We start from the raw sequence: 12465 nt of genomic DNA on the forward strand, positions 1-12465 counted from the left end.
GGCAAGGACTTCAGGGGAGAAACAAATAGAATTATGCCATGGGAAATACAACTGGCATTTCCTTCAAGGCACCTGTGTGCTGAGTAAAAATTCTCTTCTGTTTGAAAGCACATTGTAGCCCATACATTTTGATGGCTAAAATTGAGCTTGCTAGCTTAGCGATCCGTTTCCCCTGTGCCTGCGTTGCATGTATTCACGACTGCCCTAATCTTTGCCATTATACTCCTTTCTTGCGTTGTTAGCCCCGTTTCTGGTCCCTTTTTTTTTCCTTGATTAATAAACTGCCGTCTGAGGTGTGAATACGTATTTCCATAACTTGAAAGAGCTCATAGTAAGAAGAATGGGAGAATCTGCTTTTTGACGAAGAAAATCCTCTGCCTCTGAGAAAAACATACAAAAAAAATAGGCGCCAGCGAGACATTAAGAAAAAAAAAGTGACAACCACGCAGGCTGATTAGACTAAGAGGTAACATATGCTCGTGTTCTGAGTGGAATGTGAACGCTAATTCAATAAAAATAGAATAGCATGGTATGCAATTAGTCTTCCTGGCATTTCTGTTTGTTTCGTTGCTTTTGTTCGAGGCTTAGCGGAACTATCGCTGATTGAGCGGGCAATTTTCGGAGTTTATCGCGCAGGTCTTGGACAGAGGCGGGCTATTCATATTCATGAGCGCTGGAATAATTTGATTCTCCACCATCTCGAAGGCAGTGACCAGCAGTGCTGCGAAAAATAAAAATGAAAGCTACAAATGAAACGACACATGGAAAACAAAAGTTTGTGGAGCCGCCTGGCGGATTCCCTTTTGGGAAAGGCGCGCTGGTTTTTGTAGGAAGCAGAGCAAGCTCCTTTATCGCACTTTCTCAGAATTCCTTATCTTTTGTTGTGCACGGAAATGAAGAGACTTGCGTCAGGCTCAAATTAAATATTCCCTTTTCAGTTCCTGTCTACCTCGTTTCCCCCTAATTCGGCTAAAACGCGCACGTTGCAGCCACTTTAAATTCAGTGGCGGGCCTTACTTAAGGAGTAACGTAATGAACAAAAAGGTTGATGTGAACCGTACAACTGTGTCACATAAGTGGACTGCGCTTTGTTACTGCATCCTTAAGTTTGTTATTTAAATTTAGGCTCGGAAGAAGAGGCTGCATATATGTGCGTTCATGGTTTGAATGGAACACTTTTATTTTTCCTTGAAACACAACGTTTAGGAAATTTGAGGAAATCGTGGGGCTCCGAGTGTTCATAGGAAAAGCTCTCCTCCTCCTTTTGTTTGTAAGAGGAGGCGCCGGTTAGCCCAACAATAAAATTAGGGTGAGAAAGAGAAAGAAACGAACTACAGCAACCGCACACCCCAGTGAAGCGTCCTATGGCTACGCTGGACTTAACATGTCTACACTTAGCGGCGCTAAGCTTGTTTGCTTTGCCTCATAGGGCATTTTTTTTTTTAGTTACTGGAAAAACAAACAAGGCAGCGCGAAATTAGCTCTGACATCCACTATTGCCACAGCGTTTAGGGGAACAAAAATTATAAACCAGAACAAAAAAAAATGCGGCAAGCACGCATTAATTCTTTATAATATAAGTTCGTGTTTTTCTCAGATCATTACTTCTTCATTAATAGATTAAATTATTTAGAAAACTCGCAGCAATCATGAGCTGACTAAATGCGACTTCATCCTCCCTCCTTGATCTTCCTTCCTTCACCCTCATCCCTCCAATTTTAACGGTTCGAGTCACGTTCTTTAGATTAGTTCAGATTCTAATGTTCGATGTTCGAATTCGAAGCGTATTTTCTCCGGTTGAAAAAAAGAACCGCGTTCATTACCCCTTTCGCATAAATAATAAACAAATTTTTATATAGTTAATAAGAAAATAAAAAATATTTAAGTTAATCTAGAGTGAGCCACTAGTTCTGCGCAGTCACAGGCTGTCCGGAACTTCAATACTGTGCCGCCGAAATTGTAGAAAGTACAGTAAATAATAAAATATATGCACTCCTTCCAATGCACAGAAGACAACTTTCTTCGTCACTGTGTTGTGATACTACGGAACAAGGCTAAAAATGCCGGGTCCATACAAACTAATTTCAGGCCTAAATTTGCGCAGTCCTACTGTGAGTGAAGGGAGAGAGAATCAAGTCCAACGGAGAAGCAAGCACCTCTTTCCTGAGAATGGAATTCTACTACGGGCAGAGGCGCATATCATGGATACCACTCAGTCTCTAAGTGTTGCTCAGGCACGAGTGTTTGAATCCTTTCCGGCTGCCCGATAGCATTTGTAGAAGTTGGTGTCCGTCATGTGCACCTTATCTATCAGTGAAGTGCTCCTGGTTGCATAAGAAAAGCAGTGCTAGTGAAACTTTCAGGCAGGGAAATCACCTGCCTCTCCCTCCAGCTGAAATCACACAAGCGTCTAATAAGGAAGGCCGGAAGAAGACCGAGAAAACTTACCGTCCGTGCCATTAATTCCCGGTCGGCCGGGAATACCAGGCGTGCCGTGGTGACCGTCACGTCCAGGAACGCCGTCGACACCGTCCCTTCCCGGGACACCATCCAAGCCGGGCTCACCAGGAAGTCCGTCTCGGCCGTCCAGTCCCCCAGCGCCCGGGGCTCCCGGCTCGCCTACGCGAGTTCAACACACCGTCATCAGCACAACTGCGTTCACTGCTGGAGATGGTCTCTCCTACTCATCATCATGCAATCCAAGACCAACTGAACTACAGACCTGCACACTTGGCAGGGTCCTATGGAGCAGCGTGCGCCAACTTTCGTTAGCTTTTTGGCCTTTGAGGGCGCTCGGTTGACCTGTTCGTCTGCTATAATCATCATCATCGTTTGCCATTTTGTGCACGCTATTTAATACTTTTGTTTTGTCTTTCTCTGCTATCTTGACATCAGCAATGAAAATAGCCATAATAACGACTTATTTCGCTCTGGAAAAGTATAAAAAACATCTTCCTTTTTGTCCGCTTTCTGTTTGTTGGCACCACCTTGCCTAGCATAGATAAATGGATGATAATGACTACGTGGACAAACGACAAAACTGTCTTGTTTGAAGTAAAACAATGGAGGAGGCCATTTTCTCAACAGGTGTATATTAGCGCCACGCTGCCCGTAATGTTTCTATCCTAGCGGCAAAAGGCATGAACTATAACATGCGCGCTGGAGCAGGGCCACTTGTGCAGGTCTGTAGTTCAGTAGGACTTGATGCGATCTCCTATGGCCAACAACCTTGTGCAGCTGACTACTGTATAGTTAGGGCATAGGAGTTGCCAGAAACCAGGTTCCGTAGCTCGATTATCTAGATGTCGATTAGATTTCATTTCATTCAAAAGTGAAGCACTAAGGACACAGCAAATCCACCGGATCAATGTGAGTGGTGCCTCACCAGTCGCGCCCTAACAGCTGTTTGGTAAAGATTTTCAAAAGAAGGTGAAACTCAATAGGACGTGCTTCGCCCGCATGCAGCTGGAGAGCGCTGCAAAGAATATGATTGAAGATAGGAGTGGCTTTGCTGGCAACGGAATACCAGAAACGCGGAGTCAGCTAAAGCAGGACCCTTCATGAAAAGTGGGACAGCCGCTCGGGTTCGCGGTTGGGTCACAAGGTAAGAGAGGGAGAAGAGAAAGATGAAACTGGTCGGGTGCGCCAGAAAGCTCGTTACTACTATCACGCATTTCTATGCGCAACATGCACAAACAGCTTCGTTCGTATCGTCATCGTCATCATCATCGGACGATATATGTTCTGCCCCGTAGACATCTCCCGTTGATCTGAAATAGGCCCTTGCCTTATCAGTCGCAGCCACTCGATTACAAGAGTCCTAGCGCCGTCTTTCCATCTCGGCCTTTCACAAATATTCAGGAAGCATACGAACAACCTATCACATAGTAATCACTTTAAAAAGCAAATTATAATGGTCAATGTCCGCTTCCTTTTTCGTAAACGGCGAACACGCGGGCATCCATGGTTGAAATTAATCCGGAGATCCTCACTTCAGCTCTCTTTGATGCTCATTTGTACATTTTGCATATAAAAATTAATTTCATGTATACAGCACTCATTCAACACAGAAATTCGCCGCCATGTACTACCTGTACTTATGCCCAACCCTAATAACAAGTTAGTATTTCCCCATACCATTCTTGCAGTAATGGTGGGTCATCCCGCGAATTGCTGCAACAAACGAACCCATCGACATGCATCTGAGACGTGCCACTCTGCTCTAGTTCTCATCACTGCCTCCTTTATGAAGCGAACATATCATTATAACAGAGCTGGGCAACGCTCAGCCCTTTCCATTCAGAAAACGTTTGGCCAAGGTTCGCGAATTTTGAGGGTGTTGATACTGCCCTCTTCTTTTAGCAGCAAATTGCTACTCCCATCCGGCTGTCTTCATTCAGCGTTCCTGCCTAACTTCGGATTTCATGCATCAAATCTGATAGATGGCTCCTCTCTTTCCTCGAATATGTGAGCAGCTTCGCTCTTTCCAAATATACGCGCAATCAAGCTCGCGCATTCCCCTTGTAGCAAAGACATGGGGTGGCGTGCATGCATCTGCAGAAGCAGGTAAAGAAAACGCGCCCGCGAGGAGAATGTGTACTGTGCAAGAAGTCGCTAATTAAACTACATTTTCTGAAACGTCGTTGGCACTAACCATTAGTGGCCCACTGACCTGGGCATTCTCCGGGTCAGCTGTGCATTGCTATTTTCTGTTATTCTATTCACTGTTCTTTTCTCTGGCACTGGTATCAAAATAAATAAATACAAGGCTCGTTGTTGAGGCTCCTATCATGGCACTTGTGTTTGAAAAGGGTATAATTAGAGACGCGACCGTGTTCAAAGTTTTCGAAGTGGATTGAATATGAACATGTAGCTAAAATAAAGGTCAAACCATCTGTTATCGTTTTCTTTATATTCCAGCTGCTACCGTTGCCACGTATGCAACGATTTCTCTAAAAATTACATACTCTTGAGGATTTCATTCCATTCGACGCCATCTTGTCTTCCCTCACTGTTGATCTTAGCGCCAGAATTTTGTTCTTCCGTGCACCTCGCGAATTACTAGGCACCCTGACATCTGTTTAAATTAAAGAAGTAAAATACATATACGTACGAAAAGACAACCGATCGAGGATGCCAAGAAATTTTTGTGATGCCAAAGTAAAATACGCAATAAACTATGATTTATACACACATCATTTTTCAATGTATTTATGCGCTCAAAAAATGCTGCGTCAAGCAACCTATTTTCAGAAGAAATCACCTTGCGATTGCACGACAAAGAGCTGATTAAATAAAAACACCGATTTTATGAGAAATTAACGTATAACCTCGTTCAATGTAACAAATTGGGCGTCTTGGTACCTGACTGAAAAAGGCGGCAAACGCAAAAAAAAAAAGGAGGAACAGAGACTAGACTAACGGGCCCCGCCCTTGTCGTCTCGTCTCTCTCCCTGCTTTTTTTTTTTTTCGCTGCCGTATTTTTTCAAACATTCACCTGTTCGCGTATTGCGTCACAAAAACAGCATTGCAGTGCCACGTGTCAAAAAATACAGTTCATCAGATCCACGATGCACCGTCGTGTAATTAGCTGATTCTGAGCTGGCGTAGCAGAAGCGTTCATACTGAAACCCAGAACGCGAACTGATGGTTGATGGGCGTGCTTCTACTAAGCGTCTGAGAGGACTTTTTTGAATTAGCGTTCACAATATTAAACTCTCTATAAAAGCCAATACTGCAGAGATGGAGGAGGAGAAGAAGGAGAGAGACTTTAATGAATTGCTGATACGGCCTAAACTATGTAGTTTACGATCTTTCGCATTTTTTTTTACGAGTTCTGCCTCAGGTTATGCCTCATGCACTACTTGTCTTGTCTCTTTCGCCAGCTTAGAAGAAGCCAACTCGTTATAGTTGGATCATGGTTAAAAAACAAACAAAAACACAAAAAATCAGTGTGTGAGACGGGAGAGCGTACAAGACAAGAAACATCTGCGAGCAAATCCTCATATATCGTATTGACTGGAATGCAGCGCGAATTTTCTTTCTTTTTTACCACGAAAGAGAACTGAGAAGCCACCTCTTACAATACAATCAAAGATTCACTTTAAAATCGCATATTACGTGGATACAAAAGCATATTAGGCCGCATTTACTCATATATTGATTCATGCATCGTGCATGTCGGTCCCAAACGTCGGAAAAAGAAAAAAAGAAACAGAACTAGAAAGAAGCATTGGCCATCCAACTGAAGCTCCGAGCCCCTAGTACCGATCAACGCCTATCAGAGCAGCTGCTCAGCAGTCAGAAACTCTTCACCGGAGACGGCGAACTTCCATACTGTACGTGGATTCAACTTATCGTCCTGAGGAAACGCGACAGAAAACGCCCGAGTTCAAAGCATGGTGAAGGTCTTCTCTTCTTTCTCGAAATGTTCTGCAGACTTCCGCAAAGTTACAAGCGCCGCCAACGATGCCGCTTGCTAACGGCAGTAATCTCTCGCGGGCGCGCGGAAAGCGTGACATTGGTATCGCATGAAAAAAAGGCGCTCTGGCTGCTTTCCGCAATTCCTGCCTTTTATTTACATCATCGGAACCTTAACTTAATTGTATCCGACATGGGCAGCTTAGATGTACAAAGGAAAGGTTCCTGCACATTAAAACCAACCATTCGATTACTGACACTACTTTTATTGCGTGTGTTTAAACCTGCTGCCTAGTTAAGGCCGGCGATCAGCACACAGTACATTGGTAGGGGTACAAAGGCAATAGCGAGCGTTCAATAGATATTCATTTGTAAACCACGTTCCAGATGGTGAAGTCATTACATGCCTAAATGGGGGGAAGGAACGGAGGGTGTTCGCCACGTAAATGTTATATCTTTTCGTTGTTTAACGGTGTTCATGGTGTATATTGAGAAACCCTGTCAGGTGAACGCTAGTGTGAAGTATGAGAAAAAAAAAACATAGCCTCATTTAGATTTCATTTGTTTAAGTCCCCCCTTTTTTGTGTTAAAGGAAGCATTTCTTCTCTGACTGCCGTCGGTCACTAAAACAAGTCACTGCTAACAAGCGCCGCCTCAAACACCACTTCAAACACGACCGAACACGTCTCTTTGTACACAGGTAAATTTCAGCGCTGTCATTGAAAGGGTTTAAACACGCAGGTGGCAAATTGGCAAACTACAAAAACCTCGCTATTAAAAGGTATGACTGCGCGAATAAGCCAAGGACAGGAGGCATAGGGATGAAAATGGCAACACGAGCCCAGACTTCAAACTGTTTATTGAACAATGCCAGCACGTGCTATATAAGTGCGCCACCTAGGTGAAGTCCACATAAAAAAAAAACACGTGGACAATCAGACATAATTTCCCTAAGAGCTTCAGATATCATTTCGCTAAGATGATTGTTACTCTCGAATTATTTTTTTCTAATGTGCCTTGGTTTGAAGCTCTTAGCGAAATGATATCTGATTGCCCACGTGTTTTTTTTTTTCTGGCATTCACCAATGATGTGATTTTGTTTGCTCAGTTTTGTTTGCCCCAGGAAAGAGAATGGAAAATACATTATCAGTGTGTGCTATCTAATATGAAACTTGACACAATAGGTGGCGCACTTGGGTTCCGCGCTTGTATAGCATGTGCATGTATTCATAAATAAACAGTTGGAAGTCCAGGCTCGTGACGTCGTTTTCATTCCTATGTCTCTGTTCTAGTGTTATTCACGCAGTCTTGTCTTTTAATGAATTGACCCAAATAGCCCGCAAGCATGTTCTGCTACAAAACCCCTGCCTTAGCAAAAATTCGGCTGGCTATATGAATGTCATCACACGATTTTGATGCGTTCATTCATTTAATCCCGGAGTGCTATGCGTTCTGGATTCCTAGTCAGAAATGCACGCCTCAGCACTTTCTCAATCTCGGCTCTCTCTCTCCTGCATATCATAGGAGAGGTTACAGGAGAGAGAACAAGACAAGGGCGCTGAAGGATCTTCGGCGCAGTAGGGGCGGGATAACAACGCCCGAAGTCATTTATTTTTGCCGACAAGAGCAAGAAGCAGCAAAGAATAGAGCACTCTATTCTGAGCGAAGGTAAAAGATAGAAAAGAAGGGCCGATTCTTTATCCTGACTTGGTGGCTAAAGAAAAAGAAATTAAATAAAGAAGCGACAGCGAAGAGCGACGTCGGCATGGGACACGTAAGCCTCGGAACGCGTCGTCAGCACTGTATGTGCCACGCGTCCCCAAGGCCCTTAAGAAACCTGGCGTACTGGTATGTTACCATGTTATCCTCCCTTGAAATTTTTCGTTTTTAGAAGCTCTTCTGATGATTCGGCAATCTTGTTGACGTTCTGCAATTTGCCGACGCAGAAAAAAAGAGTTGGTAAAGAAAGTTTGTAAAGTGTTCTTTTTTCTAAGTAACGTCATCACAGCGTGAAAACGGCATCACGAAACGACATTGTCTCTATGTGTCCCGTTCTCACTTTCGTGGTGTAGTTTTGGCGCTGTGACCACGTTACCTTGTACAACCAACTCGCCCGTAATTGCAGTCTCGTAAGCCTATCTGTCGTGTGTAAAGGACTACTGCAGTAGGTCAGACGAAACTCAGAAATAATGGAAAGGTACGTGAGACCTTTATGAATACCTCTTTTCGAGACATTTCCCGTACAATTAGAGCACTGTTTGGTCGGATACTATTTGTGGAGAAAAAAGTCTCCTTAACTTGCCTTACGTCATTGCGTTCACGCATTGAGCGACGCGTATTTCATTCGCCATCCCCATAAGGTTCTTTTAACTCAGCTGGAGAAAAAGTAGCGCCATAGGAGTTGCAAGTTTATTCAAGAACGCTTCAGCCACTATGCGAATACCGATAAATGCTTACGAAGTGCTCACCAAAAAACATACATGTGGCAAAGGAAACAAATCCATATATCAGACACAGCACTTATTCAAGCGCAAACAATGGAGTTACTACATTCAAATAGTTTCAAAGATACTCGAGCATGCTTTCAAATCTGACTAACAGACAAACACTTTTACAATACTTGTGCGCGAGTTAAATTCTCCTACAGCAGCCATTTTGTCTTCTTCCATGCATTTAATGCTTTGAGCAATTTTGTATTAGGCGTGTGTGTTTAAAAAATGCCTCCGTGCACTTTTAAGTTACCTCAGCGAGAGGCAGAACATCTTCAGTCGACTACGCGTTCTCAAGAATTGCGAAGCACGGAAAATCGTGTTGTCGATGAAAGATCGCAGAGCAAGTTTTCCTTCCGCGTAACCATGAATCTGTGTGGTTGGCATACTTAGCTTCCATCTATAGTTCAGCTTCTTCTTTTCTTTACCTTACCCTTTCGAAGATTTGGTCGAAGGATAGAGCCACGTTTCTTGGAGCACACTTTTCCTCTTTTCCTCTATATAAATTTATATATCGTTCAAGGTGGATGTCATAACTGTCTTATCGTCTCGCTTCCTAACTTACCGTAACCAAATCTGTGGCTTGTCCGGGGTTTTTGAGGACCGCAGCCCTAAAGTCGATATTAAAATGAAGAAAAAAGAATGTTAAAAAGAGGAGGCAAACGTGAAAAACTACCTCGCAGTCAGTAAACGATGAAGAAATTGTTTGATTAGCTCCTGTCATTCAAGCCACACCAATTTGGTGCTGCTCTAATAGGTCTCATTGTCATTCCATTGGTTCGTAGCATCAATTGCTCATACACAGCGACAGCTAAAATATTTAAATGTGGGCTCATACAAAAGCGACTGCCACAGATTTAAGCATCATACTTCGCAACCGGTTGCTCATATGTTGCATATGGCACGTGTCGTAACGGGATGAAAAGAAATGCTAATTGCTAATATCCACGCTAAACTGGCTGATATTTATGCATGGGACTACGGACGGTAAAATTCGTTGCTTCGCACTGCGTTGCCACTGGCCTTCGGTTTGTTTGCACCTAACTCAAGTTCGACCTCAAGTAAGCGAATGCGCTTCCCCCGAAGTAATCTGTGTGCAATTTCTCTGGGCGTGAACAGATTGTTTGTTTGTTTTATTTTAGTTTTTTATTTGATTTTTGTCCCAATGACTTTTCGTCCACAGGCGCTCCCGCTTCGTATATTGCGAATGCAACTCCCATTTTCCGGTTCACATTTCGGTGATCTCTTGTGGCTTCGTACGATGATGACTACCGACTATAGTATTGTTCATGGTGAACTTCTTGCAGCTGGATGTTTCAATAAAAAAATAATTGAAGCAACAACTTCAACAGTTATCTCCATGTCAAGTCGCTCACACAATGCGTGAATCGGCCCCTTGTACTGGACGCAAAACAAAATGAAGGCATCTGATCACTTAAATTCTTTTTTTTCTCTTGTATTTGAACAGCCCGAATGAGTCATGCTTAAAAGATAATGAATGGTTAAAACAAAGCATCTGAAGAACTTCAGAGTTATGTTGCGAAGTGTGGTCTCTATAACCTATGACAAAATTTTGTACCGAGGCCACATTCCCGCGCAACTTATGGCAGTCAAAAAATAATCTTCGTGATAGCAGACTTAGTAAACAAGTTTCCTTAAATAGCTCAAACACTGTTTAACTGCCACCTTGGTGCCGCGACTCACACGAACGCTGAGGGAATTTTGTTGCGAAAGCAACACTACGCGAGTCGCCGAGCCAGTTCGCGCAGCCGAGAAAAGGCCATACTGCGCATGCGCGAGGAGCAGTGACGTCACACGGCCCACAGCTGGCGCGCCTCCGCCGTCGCTGCGCGGGTGATTTGGAGGTGCCACCGTCGCGCTCATCAGTTGCGCATGCGCAGTAGCGGCGCATAGCTAGCGTGCCGGGCCGCCGCCGCTGCCGCGCGCTCTCCATCGCCTCTCTCTCTCTCTCCTCGTTGCTTTCGCAATCCTCCAGGTTTAACCAGAGCTAAACCACTGCCAATTTTTTCCTAGACAAAAACTAAAGCCAATGATGGGCTGATTTACTTCGTTTATGTTTTGAGATGTTCTGTAACTTTTTACCCAACCTATTGTTTGAAGCAGCTGTATTCACGTGTCATTTATGTCCTAATTTGTCGAGTCGTAATAGTGCGCCACTGTTACTGTATTATATTGCTCCTGGATTACGTGGTGATTTCTCAGCGGCAGCGATGAGGGGCGCGGCCACGTCAAGCACGTCAGCTGCTTTTTGTCGCGTACCGCAAGGCCTTTCTGGAGAGAAATGTCTTGAATAAAAGAAAAGACAAAACTAACCCCTCTTGGCAGCAGTCAGTAAAAACTCTTTTCCTTAGTGACGCCTTTCAAATTGCATCGGCGTGGCTTTTGCCTGAGTAGCAGGAAAAAGAAAAAAACAAACCAAGACAAATAAAAAAAGCAAGGCAGCTTCAATTACCAGCACTTTTTCATCCGCTACATTTTATTCTCCTGGACCTCGCTTTTTCGGAATTCTGAGCGTATCGCAACTCCAGCGAAGGATGACGAGGTGGGAATTCACTTTCATATTAACTTGGGTAACTGCAACCGTCTCGTTTGTGCATACAGGAACTGAACGTACAAAAATATTGGCTGCTGCGCGGTGGGTCTAGCCACATTCAAGTCTTATGAAAGTAGCTTTTGACAGCCCTTGCCGTCTTATCGCCTGGCTCATGGTGATATGAAATGTTATTTTTGCTTGTTCTTTAAAAAGGCAGTCTTCATTAAATTTGATTAGGGAAAAAAATAATGCCTAGACACGATGATTCTTCCTGCAAAAGTACTTTTTAAACCTGTATTTTATAACTGTGTGTTCTCCGCGATATTTAATCGAAAATCTCCCGAGACTTTCGAAGGACTCAGTTTTGGAACCGCTGAGTGCGTCCCGATAAGGGCTTTATTCTAGTTGGAAGATTTTGACGGCGGCTTCCGACGACGCGCGATGGTTTCCAGGATGCTGACACAAAGATTTTTTTTTTGTATCTAACACGTAAATGTTAGTACGACTAGCTTCATTTACGATGACAGGAACTTCTTCTGAGCTGCGGAACTGCTTTCTTTTTTGGTAGCGTATGGTTTTATTATATTTTTAACACTGACACCACTTTGCTGACTGAAAAGAAGGTAAAAAATTCTAAGCGTTGCAAAAAAAAAACGGCAACAACATTTCATGAACTTGCATTGCCAGCCTTGTTTCAGCGAGGCTTTTTTTAGTGATGCAGCCACTTGAATTTTCTTCATTAAACCGACGTGACTTAACAAACTTCGGCCTCTATAATCTTATAGACACATTGTTTACTGAATATACTCTTTGCTACTCCATAAAATTTCTCATGTACGTGTTCCGCATTCTCCATTTAAATGCATTTTGCTGCATGACAAATCGATTCCTGACACTTGATACCATTCCAGACCTGTGCTTAGTAAAGAGTTAAAACTTTGTTTTTACGCATTGTGCAAGCCAACACATAATTAAAAAAGACGTATTTTTCTTCTTTTTCTT

The 12465-nt window shown here is 43.4% G+C and overlaps 1 protein-coding gene across 1 annotated transcript in view; it reads right to left on the bottom strand.

The window, feature by feature from the left end:
• The window catches only part of LOC149364035 (uncharacterized), a 120488-nt gene that overhangs the window by 30231 nt on the left and 77792 nt on the right, over positions 1–12465 (bottom strand). Inside the window, exon 4 of the mRNA XM_089570017.1 lies at positions 2449–2619. Coding sequence (XP_089426143.1) covers positions 2449–2619 — 171 coding nt within the window. The remainder of the gene's footprint in view (positions 1–2448; positions 2620–12465) is intronic.

The sequence above is a fragment of the Amblyomma mixtum genome, chromosome 2 (assembly GCF_055824585.1).
Source record: "Amblyomma mixtum isolate Tamu chromosome 2, ASM5582458v1, whole genome shotgun sequence".
Taxonomy (NCBI): Eukaryota; Metazoa; Arthropoda; class Arachnida; order Ixodida; family Ixodidae; genus Amblyomma; species Amblyomma mixtum.